The sequence below is a fragment of the Fundulus heteroclitus genome, chromosome 20, assembly GCF_011125445.2.
Source record: "Fundulus heteroclitus isolate FHET01 chromosome 20, MU-UCD_Fhet_4.1, whole genome shotgun sequence".
Taxonomy (NCBI): domain Eukaryota; kingdom Metazoa; phylum Chordata; class Actinopteri; order Cyprinodontiformes; family Fundulidae; genus Fundulus; species Fundulus heteroclitus.
The window spans coordinates 4,194,965-4,218,472 of NC_046380.1; the positions used below are offsets into that span (position 1 = coordinate 4,194,965).

The window sequence follows — 23,508 nt, forward strand, 5'->3', positions numbered from 1 at the left end:
TCAGTTCCAGGTAAATTCACCTGGAACTGATCGCCCCAACTATGGAGAGTCGTTAGGCTCCTCGTTAGCCTGGCTCACAGGAGGAATGTTGTGGTCACATGCATGGAGGTGTGAACTGGGGTGAAACTTGGCAGGAATCAAACCTAGAGCTGTGTTGCAAGTTTCTGAAAGTTGAAACCTGAGCCCTCCTCCTCTGTTCAAACTTGTTTTTTCTCGCTTTACATAAATGCCGTCCTTCACCCCCCTCTCAAACCACGTGTCTTGTCTGTCTAAAAAGTTAACATGTTGGTCCTCAAAAGAGTGTCCTTTGTCCTTTAGGTGTAGGTGGACAGCAGAGTCTTTTCCAGAGGAGGTAGCTCTCCTGTGTTGAGCCATGTATCCCTGGAGAGGTTGTCTGGCTTCTCAAATATAAAGATCAGAAAATTTCTGACTGCACTGAACTGCATACACCACTTCACTCATCTTTGGCTTGGGTGTCTTATCCGTAGGATGGACCAGCCTCTGTCTGAGGGTCCTGTGGGGTTTAAAATGTACTGAGATGTTGAGTTTAGAGAAAATCCTCCTGGGTTTTTCAGCGACTCCAGCTACATCCATCCAAAAAATAAATGTAAGCATATTAAAAGGTGGTTTACAAATTCCAATAAATATATTAGAGTTCCTGGATCTAACCCCCCCCCCCCAAACTACTGTCTGAATTATACAGGACACTGTCTAAACATGATTCAATATCCTTCTATATTATGAAATGGGACGAGGGTTTATCAGTCAGCTTTGAACAAAGCATCTGGGCTCAGATATGTTAAAGAACTTTCAAAATGACTCGAATCCCAAAATTACAACTAATACAATGCAAAATCCTTCACAGAGTACACTATACAGGTCAAAGATTATTCAAGATGGGTTTTGCACAATCTAATATCTGTTCACAGTGCACAGGCAATAATTCTGATAATTATATTCATGCACTATTGTTATGTACATACACCCGTTAAGAGGTTCTGGGTCCATCTATGTGAAGACTTGGCAAAGTGTCTGACATGTCAGTTTGCTTGCTGGGTAACTTTGATGATAGTATAACCCACGTCACATAGAGAGAGCCGACTTCCAGTAGCGCTCGATTGTGATGAGCCCTGTCCCGTTAAAAGGGCGAGCTCTGGACACTTCTTGAATCTCCATGTCTCCTACAGCCCATGCTGCCACTCGCTATAGTGTCTGATCATTTGTTGGGAACAAACCGCTTGAATATTGAACCACTGTTTCTCACATTGGAGAAATGTGAATTTCTCCAATGTGAGATCAATAAAGCTTATCTTATCTTACTGCTTTGTCGCTGACTTCACAATAGACTATTCTAGCTTTTTGTAACTCGATTACAACCCGTAACCTGGCGGACATTCTTCCAACACTATCCTTGAATCATCTACTCGTCGATCAGGTTTTTTGTGCTTCCTTTGATTTTGAGTGCTGTTCCATCACCTGTTGCTATAATTATCTGTCCATTGAATGGTGAGCTGCTTGAAACCTGCCACCGCTGCATTGTGGTAGGGTAAAGTTGATGTGCAAATCTGGATCATATGCATTGATTTTCCAATGGACGATATAAAATGAAGCCGGAACAAATTGAATTGAAATTCCTCATCACACTTACCCATTGGTGCGTTGGTGGTTCCCAGTGCTTGAGTGTGTACTGGTTAATTTGCTTTTGAGTAGCTGGTTGCGGATTGGGCCTGTGGTCTCGTGATTGCAACTCCCAGGATGCTTCTGTGATGTGGCTAGGAGCTCTCCTCTGGTGGGGAGAGAGGTGAGGATGGGGTACAGTTGTTCTTGTGGCTCCTGTGCTCTGGGCGTCCTTCACCTCTGTGTCCTCCATGTCAATCACATTTGAATAAATCCCAAAACAAACTAATACATTTTTTTACATGTAGTTTTATTTTTACAGTGCTCCACTTCTGAAAGTAAATCTGTTGGGCTTCTCTGTGACACTCAGCCATCAATTCTGAGGGTTTCTGCTAGACGGGCTATGTAAAAGAAAACAAAAAAACAAACAGATTCTGACTGATTTCAACTCAATTTATTTCAATTTAAATAGTGTTCACATCACATTTCATCTCAAGGCTCTTTACAAAGTCAGTTCAATCAAATTCTCCAGGTTGGTCAGAAAGTTTCCTCTCTAAGGAAACCCAGCAGGTTGCATCAAGTCTCTCCAAGCAGCATTCACTCCTCCTGAAAGAGCGTAGAGCCACAGTGGACAGTCGTCTGCATTGTTGATGGCTTTGCAGCAATCCCTCATACTGAGCATGAATGAAGCGACAGTGGAAAGGAAAACTCCCCTTTAACAGGGAGGAGAACCTCCAGCAGAACCAGAACCAGGCTCAGTGTGAACGCTCATCTGCCTCCACCCACTGGGGCTTAGAGAAGAGACACAGAAAGCACAGAAGCACCGGTCCGAGAGTACTTTCAATATGAGAAAGGGTGATGGCAGACTAGCTCCATAGGTGGCTGTCTCCAAGAGAAAAAATGCAGCGAAGTAGATAATCTCTGAGCCAGTTATTCAGGATGGGTTTTGCACAGCACTTTGAATTGTCTTGCTACTGAAATGTGCTAAGCAAATAAACTTGCCTTGACTTTATGGTTTGTTATTGTCGATTGAAAAACTCTGCATTGCAGCCTCACATTTTCATGGCAGGTAAAAGATTTGCATCAATTTCTAAACACTTTCACACATTAATTTTTCATGCAGCGTGAGTTGTGCATAAACATTGCACAGCAAATTTTTCTAATGCTTAGACAAGCTTTATACACAAGGCCCCAGGACCACATTATTTGGTAGTCCATTGAACCTTGTTCAAGTGGTAACTAGTAGCACAGACTGTAAGAGGTAGGTAACCAGTATGATAGTAGTTCATAGTTACTTTGCTTGTTTTTCCAATGGATCTAACATCTTCAGGACAAACAACAACACCGAAATATGGCATTTCTGTGACCATCATCTGAAGGATCTCGATCTTCAGGTTGAGTTTCTCTCCTTCCCGAAGCAGAATTCTTGTTTCCCGCTATAACACCTGTCAGAACAAAGGAGAAAGTAAACATATTACCTAATCAGCAAGATCAACATGTGCAAGTGAAGCAGATTTGTTTGTGACACTAGCGGCCGTTATTTGAAAGTTGACAGACAGGAAACAGGGTTCAGAGAGGGGGGGGGGAAGACATGCGGCAAAAGTCCACATTTCATTCTGATTGAACTTAATCCCATCACAATATTCTGATTGGCTTGTTTACATGATGCATTTTTATTCCGATCGGCTCTTTATTGCAATTACTTTTGTCCATTTAATCATAGCTAATGAAGAGGCTTTCTGTTCTGTCTCTCTCCGAGGTCGGTCGTGTCTTTCTCTCCTCTGCAGTTTTCACCCCCTCTCCTGCTTCTGCTGCTATGTCTTGTCTTTCTGAGCACTTTCTTCATCTTCATATCAACCGAACTCTGAAAAACATGGATCTGGTAAGCTGGTCTCTCAATACTATTGATAAATGTTTTTCGACGGGTAGGCAACGAAAGGGGGACCCGTCCGGTCCTGATTTGACTCATTTTGTGAGATACACCATAAATTCTTGGATGGAAAACGGTGTGTCTTTCGAATTTGTCATTCCTGGACGTTTGAAACTTTTACATTTTGATTAAGGATACTTGGATTTCTACCTATTGGTTTTTGTGGATTTTTGAAGTATCAGCAAATACAGCGGATGTCGGGAGCCATTTGGCCTTGATCAGGCTGCCGGCTGCAAATGACGCGCTCACTAAGGCTGTGAATGGACAAACCTCGAAGGTGAAGGAGCAGAGCCGAAAGCTGGCTGTGCTGGAACGCAGACTGGCTTTGGTGGTTGAACTCAAAGGGGTTATGGGATAAAATCTGGAAGTGAAGCGTGGAAAAGCCCAATAATTTGGAAAATTGGATTTACCATTTGGGGCCAGCAAAAGACTTAAAGCTGACAGGAAAGGCGGTGCAGCTTGCCCTCATGACAAATAACATATTTGGATTATGCCCTCCCTATCTCTACTCCTGGATTGTTATGGCGGAGAATGCTAAGAACTCTCCCCGCTCCCTCCTCCCCCGCTGACATCTGTGGATGCTTTCTGAACTGTTGGCTGGCTGATAACATCAAGGACATTGGCCTCTGGAGAGTGTTCAGGGAGATATAAACACTTTCACCCAAACAGTCACACATAACTGATGCTCATAAAAACTGATGAACTTACGTACACGCGACGGGTCTCAAATGTTTACCTTCTGCTAAATGTGTCTTGTGTTATTTGTGCTTCTCGTGCAATGAGTTTTTTGTTTTTTTTGTTGGTTGTTTGACTCTTTATTGTTGAGAGCATAAACTGTCAAGCATCTGTCACTTTTTTCTCCCTCCCCTTCCCCCATGTTGTTGTAATCTTCCTTCAACAGATCAAGGGCAGCGCCTTGTGGACACAGTAGTGTTCTTGGCAGCATGGCCTCAGTGAACCGTCTCCCCCCTGAAATGTTTGTGATGTTTATGTAATGGTGATGGTACTGAAACAGCAATTTCCCTCTGGGATTATTAAAGTATATCTGATTCTGATCTGTGATCGTCTGTTTGGCTAACTCTACATCCAGGTTCCTCTCGAGCTCGTAATACCGCTGTAAAAGCCAAAGTATGGGGATTTTTTTTTTTCTCTTTCAGACACTACAAGGGTTTTGGTCCCATATAACTTTTAGCTTTTGGGTTTTTCTTACTCCCAAAGACCATATATTTATATTTTATGTATAAAAAAGTTCTATTTTGTTGTTCCATCTAACCTAATTAGGGGTAGTATAGAATTATAGCTAGTTTATTCATAAAATGTGTCTCATAGAGACCTGTTTGGAAACTTGGTTACAATACAGGCCCTTGTAACAGTATTTAGATCCATTGAACCTTTTTCTCACTTGATCAGGCTACAATCACAAACTCTGTTGTATTGGGCTGTTATGTGACTGATGAACACAGGGCAGCACATCATCGTGAAGATCAAGTTTTCTTTGTCCAATTGTGAATGTTTTGAACAATGTTTCAACCGAGCAATGGTGATGTAAAATTACCAAAGACCATGTGATACTTTACATCCTCCTCTTTCTATTTCTGTTACTATTATAAAAAGGTGGTATCTTATATGCCAGTTTTCAGTCCGTAAACACATTAAACCTTTGAGTGATTTCTATTTTTATGGTTTTCATGCATCGTGTTCAACCCTAAAACTAAAATTAATATCCAAATCCTGGATGCAGGAATAGCGATAATCTTGTAATGCTTTTATTTTTTTCTGTCACGATTAAAACCTGTCTTTCAAGGAAATTTGCTGCATATTTTATTTTTAAGTTTTTATTAGATTTTTGTTATTCAAAACAGCCTGATGCTCTATTAAAAACAAACTCATCATCAGCAGGTCAGCTCTTAATTGGTAAGCTTATAGCCTTTGTCTGTAAAACTTTTTCTATCATTCACTTTTTCATATATATACATGATACATTTAACACAAAAAGAATTTATTTATTTAAAAATAATGAAAAAGGATACATTTTTAGACTTCTATTTACAAGGAGATGCAAAGTATACCAACTAAATACCATCATTGTGACAAAAGTTTAAATATCTGATTACTCTGTTACGCATTAAGCACTCAGTCAATACCAATTTCTTTACAAGCTTTCCTACATCTGTCAAAGGTAAAGTAAGTTAATCTTTTCACAGAATACAAATACACCTTTATAATAATTATTATGACAGCTTACCACCACCAGCAGCATCTTTTCCTTCAACCTTCAGCTCCACCTCCACTGGATAATGGTCGCTCACTTTCAAAGCCTGAAACAATTAAGAAATAAAAACTTCATTACAATTTACATATACATTATATTTGGGGCTGGTGCAATTTAGATAAATTCTAGATAAACACAAATATCAGGGGGAAAAGGGGGGACATTCTAACGGCCACAAAGAATTAGCATGTTCTCTTGTTCATCATTAGGTTAATTGGTGTCTCTAAATTGCCCTTTGGTGTGAGAGTATGTCCATGGTTGTTTGCCCTGTGTGTTGCGCTGTGATGGACGTCTGACCTGGCCAGGGTGTACTCTGCCTCCTGGTCAGTGACTGCTGAAGATAGACACCCCTCCACCCACACTTAACCATGCACAGATATGCAATGGATAATGGCTGGAGCGACAATTTTCACTCCAAGACCATTAATAAAATATCTATAATTACAGCTGTTTACATGTTTTTTGCATAGATAACAGACCTCCTCATCAGAGAGATTGTAGGCGTCCTGGAAGTTGAAGGTTTTAGCAGATTTTGGAACAACAGCCTGAAGCATGTCGTCCCCGTAGACAACAATCCTGAATGAGGCAAGGCAAGGCAAAGGCAAGGCAAATTTATTTATATAGCACAATTCAGTACAGAGACAATGCAAAGTGCTTTACATGATTAAAATATAGGAAAATAAAGCAAGTAGCGATAGTGTAGAAACAAAAAAGAACATTTGAAAACAGTAAAACATTTTAACTTGAACATTCAAAGGCAATTTTAAACAAATGTGTTTTTAATCTCGATTTAAAGGAACTCAGGCTTTCTGCACTTTTACAGTTTTCTGGAAGTTTGTTCCAGATAAGTGGAGCATAGGAACTAAATGCTGCTTCTCTGTGTTTGGTTCGTTTTCTAGGTATGCAGAGAAGGCTGGAGCCAGAAGACCTGAGTGGTCTGGAGGGTTGATACACTGATAACAAGTCTGTGATGTATTTAGGTGCTAAGCCATTTAGGGATTTATAGACTAACAGAAGTATTTTAAAGTCTATTCTCTGAGATACAGGGAGCCAGTGTAAGGACTTTAGAACTGGGGTTATGTGCTCTACTTTCTTAGTCTTAGTGAGAACTCGGGCAGCAGCGTTCTGGATCAGCTGCAGCTGTCTGATCCACTTTTTAGGCAGACCTGTGAAAACACCGTTGCAGTAATCAATTCTACTAAAAATAAACGCATGGATTAGTTTTTCCAGATCCTGCTGAGACATTAGTCTTTTAATCCTGGAAATGTTCCTCAGGTGATAAAAAGCCGACCTTGTAATTGTCTTTAGATGCTTTTTGAGGACATAAGATGAGGTCATAAGATTTTTTCAATTCAATTTTATTTATACATTATAGCACCAATTCACAACACATGTTATTTAAAGGGACTTTACAAAGTCAAATTCAATTAAATCATCCAGACAGATTGGTCAAAAAGCCAATGAAGGGAAGCTAAAATTTGAGAAATATGATCCCTCGTTAATTTTCATCAGAACTCTTGCTGCAGCATTCTGGATCAGCTGAAGGCTTTGAACTGCATTTTGTGGACTTCCTGATAGTAAAGAATTACAATAGTCCAGCCTTGAAGTAACAAATGCATGGACTAGTTTTTCAGCATCACTCCTGGAGAAAATATTTCTAATTTTGGCGATATTCTGGAGGTGAAAAAAGGAAACCCTGGAAACCTGTTTAATATGGGATTTTAAACATTTTTTTTAATTTTATTACCAGAGGCCAATTGAATGCCATCCAGATTAAGTGATTGAATAAGAAGTTTATTTTTTTGAGGACTCTGGTCCAAAGATTACAACTTCTGTTTTGTCAGAATTTAAATGCAGGAAATTTAAAGTCATCCAGCTTTTGATGTCATCAAGACATGACTACAGTAGAAGTAATTGATTGGATTCATCAGGATTTATGGATAAATATAGCTGAGTATCATCAGCATAACAGTGGAAATTAATCCCATGATGTCTGATAATTTTGCCGATCGGAAGCATATTTATAGTAAAGAGAATTGGTCCAAGGACTGAACCCTGTGGTACTCCACAGGTGACCCTAGAGTTTGAAGATTTATTATTAACATGAACAAACTGGAATCTGTCAGACAGTTAAGATTTAAACCAGCCTAATGCTTTCCCCTTAATCCCTACAGTATGCTCAGGTCTTTCTAGGAGAATATTGTGATCAACTATTGAATGCAGCACTGAGATCTAACAGGACAAGTACAGACACAAGTCCATTATCTAAGGCCATGAGAATATCATTAGTGACCTTCACCAGAGCTGTTTCAGTGCTATGATGAGCTCTGAAGCCTGACTGAAACTCTTCAGATAGGTCATTACTTTGTAAATGTTCACATACTTGATTAGATATAACACAGCAAACAGCACAAGGTCTCAAGATACCCTCACACTTTCTCAGAACAAAGATAGTTCAACCAAAAAGACAAAACCACATAATTTGCATCATTATTTACAATCATTGCTTTTAAATGATGAAGCTTTATCAACTATTGATTATTTTATGGTTTATTTTTGAGAAGCTGGATGGTTAATATCTACCGGTCATATGTGTAGGTGTTTTCATTGCTTGCAGTGGTGTCCACGTCATCTCCAATCAGCCAGTGGAAGTTCTTGTTGCTGCGGATTTTGATGGTCTCCATGGCCTTCTTGGAAACGTACGAGCCGCCCGCATTGAAATCGCCCAGGATCATCACATTCTGTAGCAAAGAGACAGATCATCTTCACAAATCTCACCAGTTTCTAGACTTTGCAATTGGGGTTTTAAACATGACATGTAATAATAATAATAATAATAATAATAATAATAATAATAATAATAATAATAAAAAATCATTTTATTTGAGTTTTGAGGTCAAACGTAAAGTGCGACAATGGCAAACGGATAACATAAAATTAAACATAAAAACAATAACTAGGCAGAGTATGTCTTTCTGAAAATGTAAGTTGCAGGGCTCTGAGATGGTCCAGGAGAGCCTTTCATAGACGGGGAGCTGTGGCTTCAAAGGCTCTGTCGGCCATCGTTTTGATGGCCAACAGAGCCTTTGAATACCGTGTCCTTAATACCGGTATTCAAAACTATTAAAAGTATTAAAGAACTTACATGTCTTTCATACCGTGTCCTGGTTCCACCCCTTGTTACTGTGTTCCTTTACTTTATGCCTTCCAGTTAGTTCCTTTTACTTGGGGCCTTGTGTTTGTGTCCTCAATCAGATTATGTCCTTACATTTCTAATCAGCTCCATTCATGTTTATTTCAGTATGTCACCCTCTACCATAGCCCCAGTCAATTTATCTTATTCAATCCACCTGTGTTGTGCTCATTATCCAGCATCTGTGTCACCTGGGACTTTATTTATACCTGCCTCCCACAGAGATTCTCTGCCAAATCGTCTGAAAGCCTCGTGTGAATAGCCATTCAGCATTAGTGTTTGCGTCACGTGTTTTTGAGCAGTTTCTGTTTTTGGATTCCCTGCTTGCTTTGCCCTCGCTGGATACCTCAGCCTACTTACTTCTGTACATGAATTTGGACAGCTCTCTGATAATTAAATTCAATTTTATTTATATAGCACCAATTCATGATACATGTAATCTCAAAGCACTTTCCAAAGTCAAATTAGACAGTCAATCAGATTATACGGATTTGATCAGATCCTCCAGGTTGGTGAGAAAGTTTCCTCTCTAAGGAAACCCAGCAGGTTGCATCAAGTCTCTCCAAGCAGCATTCACTCCTCCTGAAAGAGCGTAGAGCCACAGTGGACAGGACACCATTCCTGCCCAGCGCCTTTGTTCTTGTCTGCCTTCTCCTGCCTGCCATCTAATACTATCAGGAGCCTGCTCCACCTAGAGAGTTTAACTTTTTTTTTTTTATATAAACTTTTAAAGTGCAACTCCATGTCTGGCTTCAATAATGGGTTCTCTGATCTGCTGTTCCAGACAAGATTAATATGCAAGTTTTATTTTTATTTATTATAGGGGGCCTCCTCAGCTCCTTCCATGCTCTGAATGTTGATCTGAAAGCACAGCCTCAGAGGGATTTCAACGGTTGTTGACTTCATAACAAGTCATAAGAAGTTATTTTCATGTAGACAACATCTGACCTTTTACCTCTGATTTGCACATTTAATAAAATTCTTCTAATAAAAGAGGTTCATGATTTGGCTTTTTCTCTGTGGTCGCCTTTTCACCATGAAACAAAGATCAACTGCTCCATTTAACTCTATTATTTTAGTAGTTTATTCTTGTCTGTTGGATTCAGTTCATTATGATTTTAGTAGTTTTATGTTAGATCTTTATTTTCTGCCTGCCTGTCCTTTGTTTAGTAAGGTTAATCTCTCATTTCTGGCCATTCTTCATCTTTTCCTGTTAGATTTAGTTCTCCCTCTGCCCCTGTCAGTTAATTTCCCTTTCTCTCCTTCTGCCTATTGCCTAACTCCATGGAGCAGGTATTCAAATTCTATCCAGTCTCACTGAAAAACATTTAATAACCACATTGGTTCACAGAGGGAAATATGGTATTGTCACAACTTGGCTCCGCAATACATTTCAGTCTTAGATTTTATTTGGCATATTCATTTACATTGGCTTGTAACCAGGTCATGTGACAATCAAGTCCGTGTTAATACATCTTGAAACTCTAGGGTCACTTGTGGAGTTCCACAGGGTTCAATCCTTGGGCCAGTTCTATCTATCTATCTATTTATATATGCTTTTGATTGGTAAAATTATCAGACAGCATGGGATTAATTTCCACTGTTATGCTGATGTCAGTTACTTCGACTACAGGCATGTCTTGACATGAAACCCTGGATGACTACATTTTTTGCTTTTAAATTCATACAAGAAAGAAGTCGTCTTTGGACGAGAATCCTTCAAAAATAAACTTTTAATCAATCACTTAATCTGGATGGCATTAATTTGGCCTCTTGTAATTAAGTCAAAACCCTTTGTGTTCTTTTTGACCAGGACTTGTCATTTAAATTACATATCATACAGTTTTCCAGGGTTACCTTTTTTCACCTCTGGAAATATGCCAAAATTAGAAACATTCTGTCCAGGAGTGATGCTGAAAAACTAGTCCATACATTTGTTACTTAAAGTCTGGACTATTGTAATTCTTTACTATCAGGAAGTCCACAAAATGGAATTCGAAGTCTTCAGCTGATCCAAAATGCTGCAGCAAGAGTTCTGATGAAAATCAACAAGAGGGATCATATTTCTCCAATTTTAGCTTCCCTTCATTGGCTTTCTGTTAAATCAAGAATAGAATTTAAAATTCTTCTTCTAACGTATAAAGCCCTTAATAATCAAACTCCATCATATATCTATATATATGGAGAACATCTGCCATTACCCTCTAACAGATTAATCTGTGCAGGCCTGCTAAGGTCGGCTGGAGATATTCGATAATTGATTTTGATAATGAGGCTGAGCTAATAAATCACTGATATATGACTATCCTCTGATTAGATGTTTTAGCTCTTTTACGTTTTAAGGAAGAGCAAAGTTTTTGTCTGTGTCGAGTCCTTACGTTCGTCTTCCACTTCTTCGTGACCTCAACAAAGACGTCATAGAGTTCATCCAGTTCCTTCTTTGCGTCCTCTGGTTTGGTGTGAACTGGGATCATCACCAGATCTTTCAGAACAATAAGGAGAATCAGACAGAAATAAAGTTTTAGATTCAAGACTACATTATTTTCAGGGTTGTTTATTTATTTTACAAGTGTAATGTGCGAAATGATCAGAGCACTCGATATCCAGCCAAACATGATGGTGAGTTTTAAAAGGTTTGTTAAAACAATAAATCAAGCCTTGATGCAGACATGAAGACAGTACTGAGACAGGTCCGCAAGGCTGACATATTCAAATGGCTGGGCAAGGTTTGTGATTATGAAAATGTCTCGGTCATTTTCCATAGAAGGCCCCTGAGGTGTCCAACAGAGGCAAGGTGAGACAAGGAATCCAGAAACTGGAACATTGGCAAGGATGGCATGAAATGCTGGACATGTACTCCGTTAATGTCTTTGAATAATCTGGCAACAGTAGGTAGCTGTGGTAGCTCAGTAAATAAAAGGCAAAGGAACAGGTGAACTGAGTGAGACTGATTGCACTGTGGCAGGAGAGTACAGGTGCTGCGCGTTGACTCAAGGAGGAGGTACACAGGTGCAGGTAATGATCCTAATTACTGAGCCAGACCAAACATGGAAATAAGTAGGCCTATACATCAAAGTACAGTTATCCCCAAGTTATTGCTCACCTGTATTCTGGCAGTTGAATCGAAGGATATATGGATCCCTGTCAATGACATCCTGGCCTTTAGTCTTCTCGTCATCAAACTGGTATGAGTCAAGCAGGTCAACAAAGTCATCCCTGCATGCATAAACAATATAACTTTATTTTTAAAGCTGTTTGGAGTGGTGGCCTAGTGGTTGGAGCAATAAACTGTTGCCCTGGAGGTTCTGTGTCTGACCCCCACAGACTGCTTCCCTATTGGACTGCTTCCTAACCTCAGGAATTCACTGAACGCAGAAACGTCACGGCACCTTTGCGGCTGGTCGCTGCAACTCTAGTCAGAGCGGTTTCACCTAATTTGCCACAGCACATGATGCAATCCTCACATGATTCGAGTCCAACCTCCCGGTGGAAAGGGCGCCTGGCAAAAAGCGTGGCACTCCCGCAACGCTTCGGCGTTCAGTAGAACCCCGGGGTAAGGGAAGCGGCTCCCACAGTATGACAGAGTGGCTTCTCGTTAAATTAAGAATTCTAAATTCTCCTCACATATAAAGCCCTTAATAATCAAGCTCCATCATATATCAGAGCTCTGATTACCCCGTATGTTCCTAACAGAGCACTTCGCTCTCAGACTGCAGGTCTGCTGGTGGTTCCTAGAGTCTCTAAAAGTAGAATGGGAGGCAGATCCTTTAGCTATCAGGCTCCTCTCCTATGGAACCAACTCCCTGGGCATGGTGAGCTCCCCCCTGCTCCCTAAGGATGATAGGTTAAATGCAATTACAAATAAATCTTCCACTACCCAATTTCTAAGTTAACAGCCAAGGGATAACTACAAAACTGAATAGAAAATATTTTTTTCATCTGAATTCAGCCTCAGCGTTAACCTAATTCTGTATCAAACCCAATATCCCCATCTCTTAGAGTTAGTTTAACTCACCCTACAGGCAGTTTGTAAACTGGACTGTCATCTGAATGAATGAAGGAACTCTCACCTGTACAGAAACATGAATTGTTCCTTGTAGCGTGTTCGGCCCAGACGTTTGCTGATTTTAAGAGTGTAGTGATGCTTTCTGTTGGGTCTGAGCAGAAACACGCAGAAATCTGTTGCCATTATAAAAATGTATTTATTTTACAGAAGAGCAGTATATAAAGCTGATTCACAAGAAGTTTGAGGTTTGGCCTTACATATATATATATATACATTTTGGTTTGGGTTTACCACCAACCACCAAGGCGGGGTACATGTCAGACAGGTCGACAGAACAAAAAAAGAAAAAAAAAAAAAAAAAGAAAAGAGAAACAGAAACAACCATGCATGCATGCATGCATGCATACCTAAGGAGAATTTAGAGAGGCAGGGCAAGGTAACACACATCATGTTTTTGAACCGTGGGAAGTAGTAACTGGAAAGAACAAAGAAATTTCCACCTTAATCACTTTCCTAATCTCCATGCAGGAAGACCATGTGACCTTCTTGCTACCACTTGTGCAACTGGCAGGAAACCATCCATCCATTCATTCATCCTGCTGTCAATGGGAGAGAGGCGGGGTACAACCTGGACAGGTCGCCAGTCCGTTGCAGGGCAGGGCAGAGAAAACCAGCCAGGGAAACCAATTAAATGTAAATAAAATACTACTGATATGAAATATCCAACCACAATTGTGCAAGAAGCTTGTTGATGTGGTCCAAAAACATCCTGCTAAGGGAAGTTTTGCTAAATGTTTGTGTTGGCCTGTTTTCATATTTGAGTCTGTATGACATATGTGGAACCTGTGTGATTATCAAGTTTTTGAAATCATTGGAGTTGTGACATATTGCCTGTTGCATGTGTCAACCCTTGAAGGAGAATGTTTTAGAAAAAATTAAGTGAATGAGAGATCAGCTGTCAGTTGGTTATCATTTGAAAATGGTCATCTATGTGGTTGAGGAGGGACCCAAATAACAGACAAACCACAAGTGATGATACGCACTAAACAAACACCCACCCACACACCAAGAACAGAACTAGAAAAAGAAAAAAATGATCTGGGTAATAAAACAACGTGAAGCATGAAAATAACAGAAGAAACTTACAAAACGGAATGAAAACCAGGGAGTTTGAATACTGAGGAATGTGTGGGTAAAAATGAGACAGACCGGTGGAGTTTAACAGGGAATAAGAGGAAGAGCAAAGACCAATGGAGATGAGCAGAGGACTGCAATAAACAGGAACTGAAGGGAAATACATGGAAGCAAATATGCACAGAACAAACAACAAACCTAATCCACAAATGAACTGAAAGTGAAACTAGAGGACAGGGAGAAATGGGAGCATAACGAAACCCAAAACCTCAAAAATAAATTGAAGAAAGTAACATTAAAGAAATGTTCAAAATACAAAACAAAGACAGAAAACTTTGCCTTTACTAACCTATTGAGAGCTTTCATTAGAGTCTCCACTGATTTCCCGGTAACGTCCACGACCTCCAGGATCACAATGATGTCATAACGAGAAATAATCTGAAAGTGACAGAAAAAAAATAAATAAAAATCACATCTGTTTGCTACATCAGGTCATAGATTTGGATTTACATCTTAATACACCTGAAATTAGTCATTAAATTCATAGTTACTTTTTACTGTAAATCAAATGACTTTATTTCCGAGCAGCAGTTAAAGTAAACAAATATTTTCTTTATGCCAATTTTATACAGAGCAGAAACCAAACTAGCAGGCACGATGAGTTAAAGGTTTTCACCTTAACAAGGGTCTTCAAAACCTCAGGGTCCGACACTTTCTTCTGTCCAAACTTCCTAACGTTAAACGCAGCGATTCTCATGGTGGCTGAAAGCTGAAAAGAAAAAGCAGAAAACATTTTTAGAGTTTTAAAGAGCGTGTTGTGTCTGAACATCCTCCGGATATGTTGTGTATTGGTAGTGGTATTTTTCTTTTGCAGCAGATCTAACTAATAATGAACACGGTGTTACGTTGTAAAACATTTATTGTTAGGTAAGAGACGGTGACAGGTAAAACAGGCAGGCGATGACAGACCGAACAGGTGATGGCTGAACAGGCTGGTAATGGCTGACTGAAACAAACTGATCAGAAGTTGATGACTGAGACTGGCTGATGACCAAAGCAATAGTACTAAGGGCTTAGGCAGGAATCCAGAAACCAAAGTCAGTCCAGGTCCTGACCAGAACATGCAGCCAATGGGTTCCCAGAGAGGGCATAGCAAGCACTTGATCCACACAGGAACACAACATACAGGCAGTGAGATGATCTGGTGGAGACTGGCTGTGTGAGGCAGGTAAAAATAGGTGGAGTCTCAGGTGAAACGACTTGGTGTTAATTGACAACAGCAGGTGAAGCTGATTGTGGAGAGACCAAGCAGCCAGCCACCCAAAAACACACAAACCAAAGGCAGATAGCCTCTCTCGCTCTTTCAAAACTAAAATTCTTAATCAATCACGCAATCTGGATGGCAGTACATTGTCGTCTGGTAATAAAGTAAAAAATATTGGTGTTATTTTTGACCAATACATTTAAATCCCATATTTTTGGGATCTCTCCATTTTATTAAAACATTGGGAAAACGGGGGTGTTCTTTCTGGCACAGAACTTTACTGGGTTAAATCTTACTTGAACAGGAACTTTTATGTATTAGTAGGTAACTTTAAATCGGAGATTACAGAAATTACATGTGGGGTCCCACAAGGTTTCCTCTTAGGCCCTTTCCTATTCAATATCTACATGCTTCCCTTAGCTCAGATTATATCAAAAAACAAGATCAGTTTCCATAACTATGCAGATCAAGGTCCAAGGTCTCAGTCCTTGGTATTATAGAAACAAACTTCCAAAAGATGGTAAACGTGCTGAAACCCCTAGTTTAAAAAAAAAAAATCATTGTTAAAAAACGATTTTGTTAAGGATTGCCTTTGACTGTTCTAGTTAAACTGTTAATTGAAACATCATCAGTTTAAGTTTGTAGTCCAACTGTTTTTTTTTGTTTTGTTTTTTTTTTTTACATTTATTCAATATTTTATTTTCCTATGTTTTAGTAATGTAAAGCATTTGCATTGTCCTTGTACTAAAATGTGCTATACTAATAAATGTCCCTTACCTTACATGCATGTAGTATGAGGGATTGCTGCAAAGCCATCAACAATGCAGACGACTGTCCACTGTGGCTCTACGCTCTTTCAGGAGGAGTGAATGCTGCTTGGAGAGACTTGATGCAACCTGCTGGGTTTCCTTAGAGAGGAAACTTTCTGACTGAAGTGTCTGGATTATTTGACTGAATTGACTTTGTAAAGAGCCTTGAGATGACATGTGTTGTGCTATATAAAACTGAATTGAACTGTGAAACCCCACTGAATATTTGCTTACATGATGTTTTCTGTTCTATTTTTGGTCTGCTTCTCTTTATGGCTTCCATGTTTGCAGGCTGCTGCTATTTTGCCAAGATAAAAGACAAATGCTCTGTGTAGGGAACTCTGGGAACTCTCATGATTGGCTATAGGAACCAGGAAGTAAATACAGGCTACACTCTAGACCCAGGTAGTTCTTCACTGCACCTCTAAATTTGGAGGGGGGAAAACTTGACAAAAACAAATAGGAACAACTTTTTATACAGAATGTTAGTTCTATGCGGGTGACAAATGTGTATGATTTTGGTTTATTTTGCAGTAAATCTCTTGTTTAATGCTCCTTTAAAAAACATGTGTTCCTACACAATAAGGCAATACCTGTGACCCTGGTTACTATAAAGAGACGATGGAGAACGTCTCAGGCATTCAGAGCTGAAAGGAAGAAAACACGTAAAAATTGTTCCTCACCTGCAGTTAAATCTGCTGCTGCTCCACTCCAAAAAGAGTTAAAGTTAAAATCCAACAAAATGAGGACTTCTGCTGTAGATGTGGAGACTTCACTCTTAAGCAAGTGCTGGATTACTACCAAAGAAATGTTTAGAGTCTGAAGACCGGCTGTTTGATTGGTCGAAAGCCAAGCGGTGGAACAGGTTCAAAATAGACAAAGAAAAAAAGTAGCAAAACAAAAACCCAGCCCCTTAATGCCTTCCTGCTTAGAAACCTGCTGCTGGATCTGCTTGTCTCTCAGACTGGTGGACAGCATAAAGACACGAGCTGCGTGTGAGAAGAGGTTAGTTCCTCTCTGGGTCTGTGCTTTGGAAATGAAAAGCATCATAAATATGATATGCTCTGACGTTTCTTGAAGACATTTAAAGAATGCAGACGAAGCGCAACCACCATCAGAAAGTAGAATCAAACTGAAAGACCAAATGCAACATGATCTCAAACCTGCAATCTGCAGGCTGGACAAGAGGTGGAGCTGTAACAAATGATTAACCCAGCAGGACCTGGTACTGTTGTCTGGGTCTCTGTGGACAATCTTTGGTTGTTCAACCAAAACTTCAACCCGGAGCAGTATTTCTGGAGCTTAGATATGATCATATGTAGGACTGAATAACTAGACAATAAGCCAAATGAAAGGCGTGAACACTAAAAAGAAAATCTCTGATAGTGTTAATTCATGGACTTTAAGGTAGGAGCTAAATTAGCCTCACATTAGTTTAAAGCAGTGGTTTTCAAATGTTTTCTGTTGCTCCCCCATTTGAAGAAGGAACATTTTATAGCACACAGTGTATGTGATAATATATAACATTTAGATAGTTTCTAACAACTAGAATGTGTCAACATTGCCACACCTTTTTACCTACCTAATATTAACAACATAAAAGGGTTTTAGCCTGACTGGTACCTGCAGTGAACTTTTAACTAACTAGCTATTAACCTCATATGACAAAAATTATATCAAGCCATTAATATTATAGACAAAATTCAGTTACATTGAGTTTTGTACTGGTTTAGGAGTTTGTTAATAGTATTCATCATACTACTGACCGTAGGTACAGACCAAACAGCAGGGGGTGCTGTTTGCACATTTAGAATTTATTCTCTGGACAAAAAAAGGCAAGACTATTCTTGTACCCCCTGCAATACGTTCCTGTCCCCACTGGTTACAGAGAATAAATAATTATGCAAAGGAATGTTAGGAACCAGGATTTTATTTCTAACTGCCATGAATACACATCTGACACTGTTAAGGTCAATAGATGCAATAGATGCTATAATATAACTGCTTTTTGCCATGCAGCTTTACTCTTGCAAATGTATTTACTAAATATAAGGAGAAAATCAGTCTTGTTTGAGTCCATCCTAGTACTGCTTGAATGGACTCTTGTCCCCTCAGTGACCCTGAACAAAAATCTGAGGCAGTAGATAGAAAAATGCTAAAACTATCTAAAAACTATGATTCCAAAAGTAATTTTTAGGCATAGGTGGTGTGAACCAGGGCCAGCCAGAGGCAGTGCCCCTGTAGAACTGGCCCTGCAACCTGTTGTGGTCCCTATAATGAAGAAATCATACCAAATTAGTTTATTTTCCTTGTGCAAAGTTTATAATACTTGTTATTTTTTTAAAATGTATTCATGTTTTGGTGATGAAAAAAACATGTGGGACAAAACCTTTGAAAGGAGGCCATTATGCTCAAAACGACTCTTACCTTTGGGATGTGTCATTAGAAATGGTTTCACAGAGGAGTCTGCAACCTGTGGCTCTTCATAACCTTGGCCTAAAGTGATAAAGAACCATGGAATATTTTAAATGCAAAGGTAATAAATGCACATTTTATTTGCTTTAAATTCTGCTGCTATATTTGCATAGAATTTATACAACAGAAATGCAAAAATAATACAAAGAATCCTTTTTTTATTTAGACCTTTCTATCATTTGGATGCAAACTAAATGTTTTAATCCTTCACTTTACATGAATTTGGTTTCGTTCAAGAACAAATGGAAGTGTTTTATTAAAAATAGCATTTAAACTCAAATATGTTCTTTGGCAGCTGAAAAATAAAAAAAGAACCAAAACAGAGCTTAAAGTGTCAAAGAAAGACTTAAAGGATTTTTTTAAATGTCAGTGATTCTTCTCTGTAACTTGGAGGAAGAATAATAATCCGTAAATTGGTTGTACAAAGCTCAGCTGTATTAATGGAGGAGATCTTTTATCCAGAAAAAAACCCACCGATTAGTTGTCTCAGATGTGCTCCTGCCTCATGCAAACATTACCAAACTGGAGCAGCAGGCAATATTATCTAACTAGTCAAGCCTGTGGTGAAATTAAACCTAAAAACCAGGAACAAAGCCAGGAGCTCAGGTACTACACCTCAGGCTGTTGTAACGACAATCCTACTTCAGTCAGGCCTTTGTTCCCTGGAAGACTTTATGAATGTGTAAATGTATTCTACTAAAGCTGCAGAAAGGTTTATCACTTGGACCCCAAATTCACAGCACATGTCGTTTTGAGCAAATTTACAATAAAAGAAGCTAAATCAGTTGAATTATACAGACAGAATCCAAGTCAAGTACATCCATTCCTGTTAAACAATTAGGTCAGGTTCAGTTTATTATCACATTGGTTAAAAGTTTTCTATAAGGAAACCAAACAGGTTGCATCCAGTCATTGACTTGCAGCATTCATTCCTCCTGGGTGAACATGGAGGAACAGTGGACAGATACCGGCATGTGTCTTTGACTTTGCAGCAATCCCTCATACTGAGCATGCATGAAGCGACAGTGGAGAGGAAAACTCCCCTTTAACAGGGAGGAGAACCTCCAGCAGAACCAGAACCAGGCTCAGTGTGAACGCTCATCTGCCTCCACCCACTGGGGCTTAGAGAAGACAGAGCAGAGACACAGAAAGCTCAGAAGCTCACGTTGACCCAGGAGTACTTTCTATGTTAGAGAAGACAGAGCAGAGACACAGAAAGCACAGAAGCTCACATTGACCCAGGAGTATTTTCTATGTTAGAGAAGACAGAGCAGAGACACAGAAAGCACAGAAGCTCACATTGACCCAGGAGTACTTTCTATGTGAGAGAAGACAGAGCAGAGATACAGAAAAAGCCCAGAATAACTGATCCAGGAGAACTTTCTATCTGAGCGAAAAAGACAAAAGTAATTGGCAGCAATAGCTTTAATAGCAGTGTAGCTACTAGAGCACATAAAGTTGTAATAACAACAAATGACACTTATCATCAGGGATTTGATGGCAGTTGTTGGCACAACCAGTTGTTAATTTTTCACATAGGGACAGGTTGGTTTTGGGTGACTTTTCGTTTTAATTGTCTTTTGTATTTTATCTGAAACATTTCAGTGGGTAAAAACAGGCAAAAATAGAAGAAATCTGATAAAGGAGAAACACTTTTTTCTCATTTGCATGTCATAACTCAAATAAATCCCTCAAAGACATTGTGAAGCATTTTATTTAGAAGTCATATTCTTTCAAATCAGTTTTGGGGTCAAAAGCAGCGATTATTACCTGTTGAACACTTTAGATGTTTCTTATATTTCATGAAAAACTAAACTTTGCAAAAAGTGTCAGAAGTTTGCCACCTCGCCTCTTTTTTTCCTTCCAAGATTCTTTCCACCTGCATGCCTAAACTTGCCATGTTTACCTTTGTGAGTCTCCCATGAAAGGCGTGTTGACATAATGAGTTAATTTGTCTCTGCAGCAGGACAGCCTGTATTTATCGCACACATGCTGAAAACTGAAAGTGAAACCAGTGACCCCTAAAAGCTCCACCTCTTATATCAGGAACAAAGAAGAAAGGTTGCATTTTCCGCTGCTTCCTGCATGAGACGATTAGAGATTTTATCATTTAATTGGCTGAAGGAAACGAGGTAAATTAGCTTGCTGGTCTAACTCTCTGCTTGCAGCTTCGTTCAAAGAGAAAATGGCTTCCTGCTCTGAGAAGGACCTTTCCTGTCCTGTCTGCCAGGATATCTTCAGAGATCCTGTTGTCCTGTCGTGCAGCCACAGCTTCTGCAAGGCCTGCGTTCACGCCTGGTGGAGGGAAAAACACGTTAAAGAGTGTCCGCTTTGTAAGGAACTGCCACTGAGTGACCCGCCTGTTAGCCTAGCTTTGAAGAACCTGTGTGAAGCTTTCTTGCAGAAGGAAAACCCCAATTTTTCAGAGCTGGATATCTGCAGTCTGCACAAGGAGAAATTGAAACTGTTCTGCCTGGATCACGAGCAGTCCATCTGCGTAATCTGTCGAGACTCGAAGGCACACAGCAGCCACAGCTTCAGGCCCGTCGACGAAGCTGCGGCCGAACAGAGAGAGAAGGTCCAGGAGGCCCTCGGGCCTTTACGGCGCAAGCTGAAACTCTTTGAACAAGCGAAAGGAAACTGGGATCAAACCGCCAAGGAGATTAAGATCCAAAACAGAAACACAGAGAAGAGGATCAAGGATCAGTTTAAGAAACTCCATCAGCTTCTGCAAGAGGAGGAGGAGGCCCAGATCTCTGCTTTAAGGGAGGAGGAAAAGCAGAAAAGTAAACTGACGAGGGACAAAACCGAAGCTCTAATCAGAAATATAACAGAGATTTCCAACACAATCAGAGCCACTGAGAAGGAGCTGAAAGCTGCAGATGCCTCCTTCCTGCACGCCTACAAAGATGCATTAAAGCGAATGGAACAGTGCCACCTACTGGCGGATCCAGAACTGTCCTCAGGAGCTCTGATAGGCGTGGCGAAACATCTGGGCAACCTTAGCTTCAACATCTGGAGCAACATGCAGAAGGCCGTCTGCTACTGTCCTGTGATTCTGGATCCAAACACGGCTCATCCTGAACTGATCCTGTCTGAGGATCTGACCAGCGTGACCCGTGGACCGGCACAAAAGCTTCCAGACAACCCAGAGAGGTTCCACTGCTCTCACGTGGTTCTGGGCTCTGAGGGCTTCGGCGGCGGGGTTCACAGCTGGGATGTGGAGGTTGGCGACAGCTCAGGCTGGGAACTGGGTGTGGCGTCAGAGTCTGTGGAGAGGAAAGGGTTCATCAGGTCTGGATCGTGGACAATCGGGTTTGATGGTCGCTATGAAGCGATCTCCCCTCCGGCTCGAAATGCTGTCCTCTCCATCAACACACCGAGGAGGATCAGGGTCCACCTGGACTGGGAGGAGGGAAAACTGTCGTTCTCTGATGCCGACACCGGAGCCCACATCCACACCTTCACCCACAGCTTTACTGAGAAACTGTTTCCCTTCTTCAGCATCAACAAGGGGCAACAGCTGAAACTCAGCAGCTGTGGACCAGCGATGGGTGATAAAACTGACAACAAGACCTGATGACGACGTCCCCTTTGTTTTCTCTCTTTGGCGGTTTGCAGTATATCTATGTTGATAAAGGATTTCATTTTTTTAAATTTTTGAAATACCTGCCATCCTGATATGATGCTCTGAAACATTTAACGTCTCCTCAGGCAGGAAATCAGCGCATTCATTGTGAGTTCTTCAAGCAAATATAAGTAAGTATCAACACCGGTATCGGCTGATATCGGTCTCTAAAAATAACTGATATTTGCATTTTCCGACCCCTTGTGTGTGTTTTTGGGTTCAGGGGATGGATGTTTGACTGACGCAGGGAAGCGATGTCAGCGGTTTGTTAATTTTTTGTCAAAATGGTAGTAAAATGTCTATAATATAATATCACTTTTCAGCCATAAAGGCAACATCAGTTCTCAATACTGTCTCAAATTTTCATATGGGTGCATCTGTGCATAAAAGGTGGGAAAAAATTATATAAAAGTTCTTCAGACTTCCAGCTCGTTATTCACTTGAAGTCACAACTTTTGTCTTAATAGAGTTTAGTTGCTGAAACTTTGGCTGAAACATGTTAACTTAAGACTATATGAAATAATTTCCATAGACTTGTATTTTTCTTCATATGTAGCTTATTTAAAGGTTGTCAGAAATGTTAGTTTTTTGTGTGTTTTTTTAACTTTTATATAAAGTTGAGTTTAGTATTTTATTCTTTAAAGTATAAAGAAATTGGTGTTATTACTATGTTACCTTATTTTAACACACTGACCATTGAACTGACAATAAAACAGCTATGCTATGCTAAATCAGTGGGATTGCTAAGAAATATTTTACAGTGTATATAATGTATGTCTTTTTTCTGTTTAAAATTTTGCCTCACAAAAAAGTCAAAAATCTTCTTCCTGCATCCCTTAGATCAGTGGCCCTCAAACTTGGGTACCCGGACCCCAGCGGGTCCGCGAACCACAGGATGGAGGTCCATGAAATGCATGTTAGCTAAAATTAGGAAGTATGACAACAGTTACATTGAGAATGACTGTATTTATGTATATATGTTTAAAAACATACATAATTCCTAATGTATTTAACAGTACAAAAGGCTGTTTAAAATACTATCAGCATGAGGAATCTAAATGGGTTCCTGGTCACGGAAAGTTTGAGAACCTTTGCATGGCTGGTGGCAAACTACAAACAGGACTTCTTATGGTTCTCTTTCAACAATATCTACATTATAAACCACATTTCTTGTTACGTT

General features: G+C 39.9%; 2 protein-coding genes across 3 annotated transcripts; one reads left to right on the top strand and one right to left on the bottom strand.

The window, feature by feature from the left end:
* Positions 1 to 2,355: 2,355 nt before the first annotated feature.
* On the bottom strand, positions 2,356 to 17,358 carry LOC105938239 (deoxyribonuclease-1). 2 transcript variants are annotated; one of them, XM_021307254.2, is made up of 10 exons: positions 16,909 to 17,358; positions 14,829 to 14,921; positions 14,502 to 14,590; positions 13,083 to 13,169; positions 12,116 to 12,228; positions 11,391 to 11,494; positions 8,403 to 8,560; positions 6,299 to 6,395; positions 5,793 to 5,865; positions 2,356 to 3,062 (listed from the first exon to the last, which is right to left on the bottom strand). In XM_021307254.2, the coding sequence occupies exons 2-10, from the start codon at positions 14,907 to 14,909 to the stop codon at positions 2,944 to 2,946; spliced, it is 921 nt and encodes a 306-aa protein (XP_021162929.2). In that variant the 5' UTR covers positions 14,910 to 14,921; positions 16,909 to 17,358; the 3' UTR covers positions 2,356 to 2,943. The 2 variants fall into 2 exon arrangements, with proteins under 2 accessions (XP_021162929.2, XP_021162928.2); XM_021307253.2 differs by lacking the exon at positions 16,909 to 17,358 and adding an exon at positions 15,174 to 15,274.
* A 202-nt stretch (positions 17,359 to 17,560) lies between these two features.
* LOC105938225 (zinc-binding protein A33) lies at positions 17,561 to 23,304 on the top strand. Its single transcript, XM_012879893.3, has 2 exons — positions 17,561 to 17,632; positions 20,869 to 23,304. The coding sequence occupies exon 2, from the start codon at positions 20,886 to 20,888 to the stop codon at positions 22,278 to 22,280; it is 1,395 nt and encodes a 464-aa protein (XP_012735347.2). The 5' UTR covers positions 17,561 to 17,632; positions 20,869 to 20,885; the 3' UTR covers positions 22,281 to 23,304.
* Positions 23,305 to 23,508: the final 204 nt, after the last annotated feature.

Coding starts and splice junctions, on each gene's coding strand:
- LOC105938239 (XM_021307254.2), bottom strand. CDS start 14,909: ATGAGAATCGCTGCGTTTAACGTTAGGAAGTTTGGACAGAAGAAAGTG. Junction 11,495..12,115: donor ATTCAACTGCCAGAATACAG/GTGAGCAATAAC, acceptor TTGTTCTGAAAG/ATCTGGTGATGATCCCAGTT. Junction 6,396..8,402: donor AACACCTACACATATGACCG/GTAGATATTAAC, acceptor TGCCTCATTCAG/GATTGTTGTCTACGGGGACG.
- LOC105938225 (XM_012879893.3), top strand. CDS start 20,886: ATGGCTTCCTGCTCTGAGAAGGACCTTTCCTGTCCTGTCTGCCAGGAT.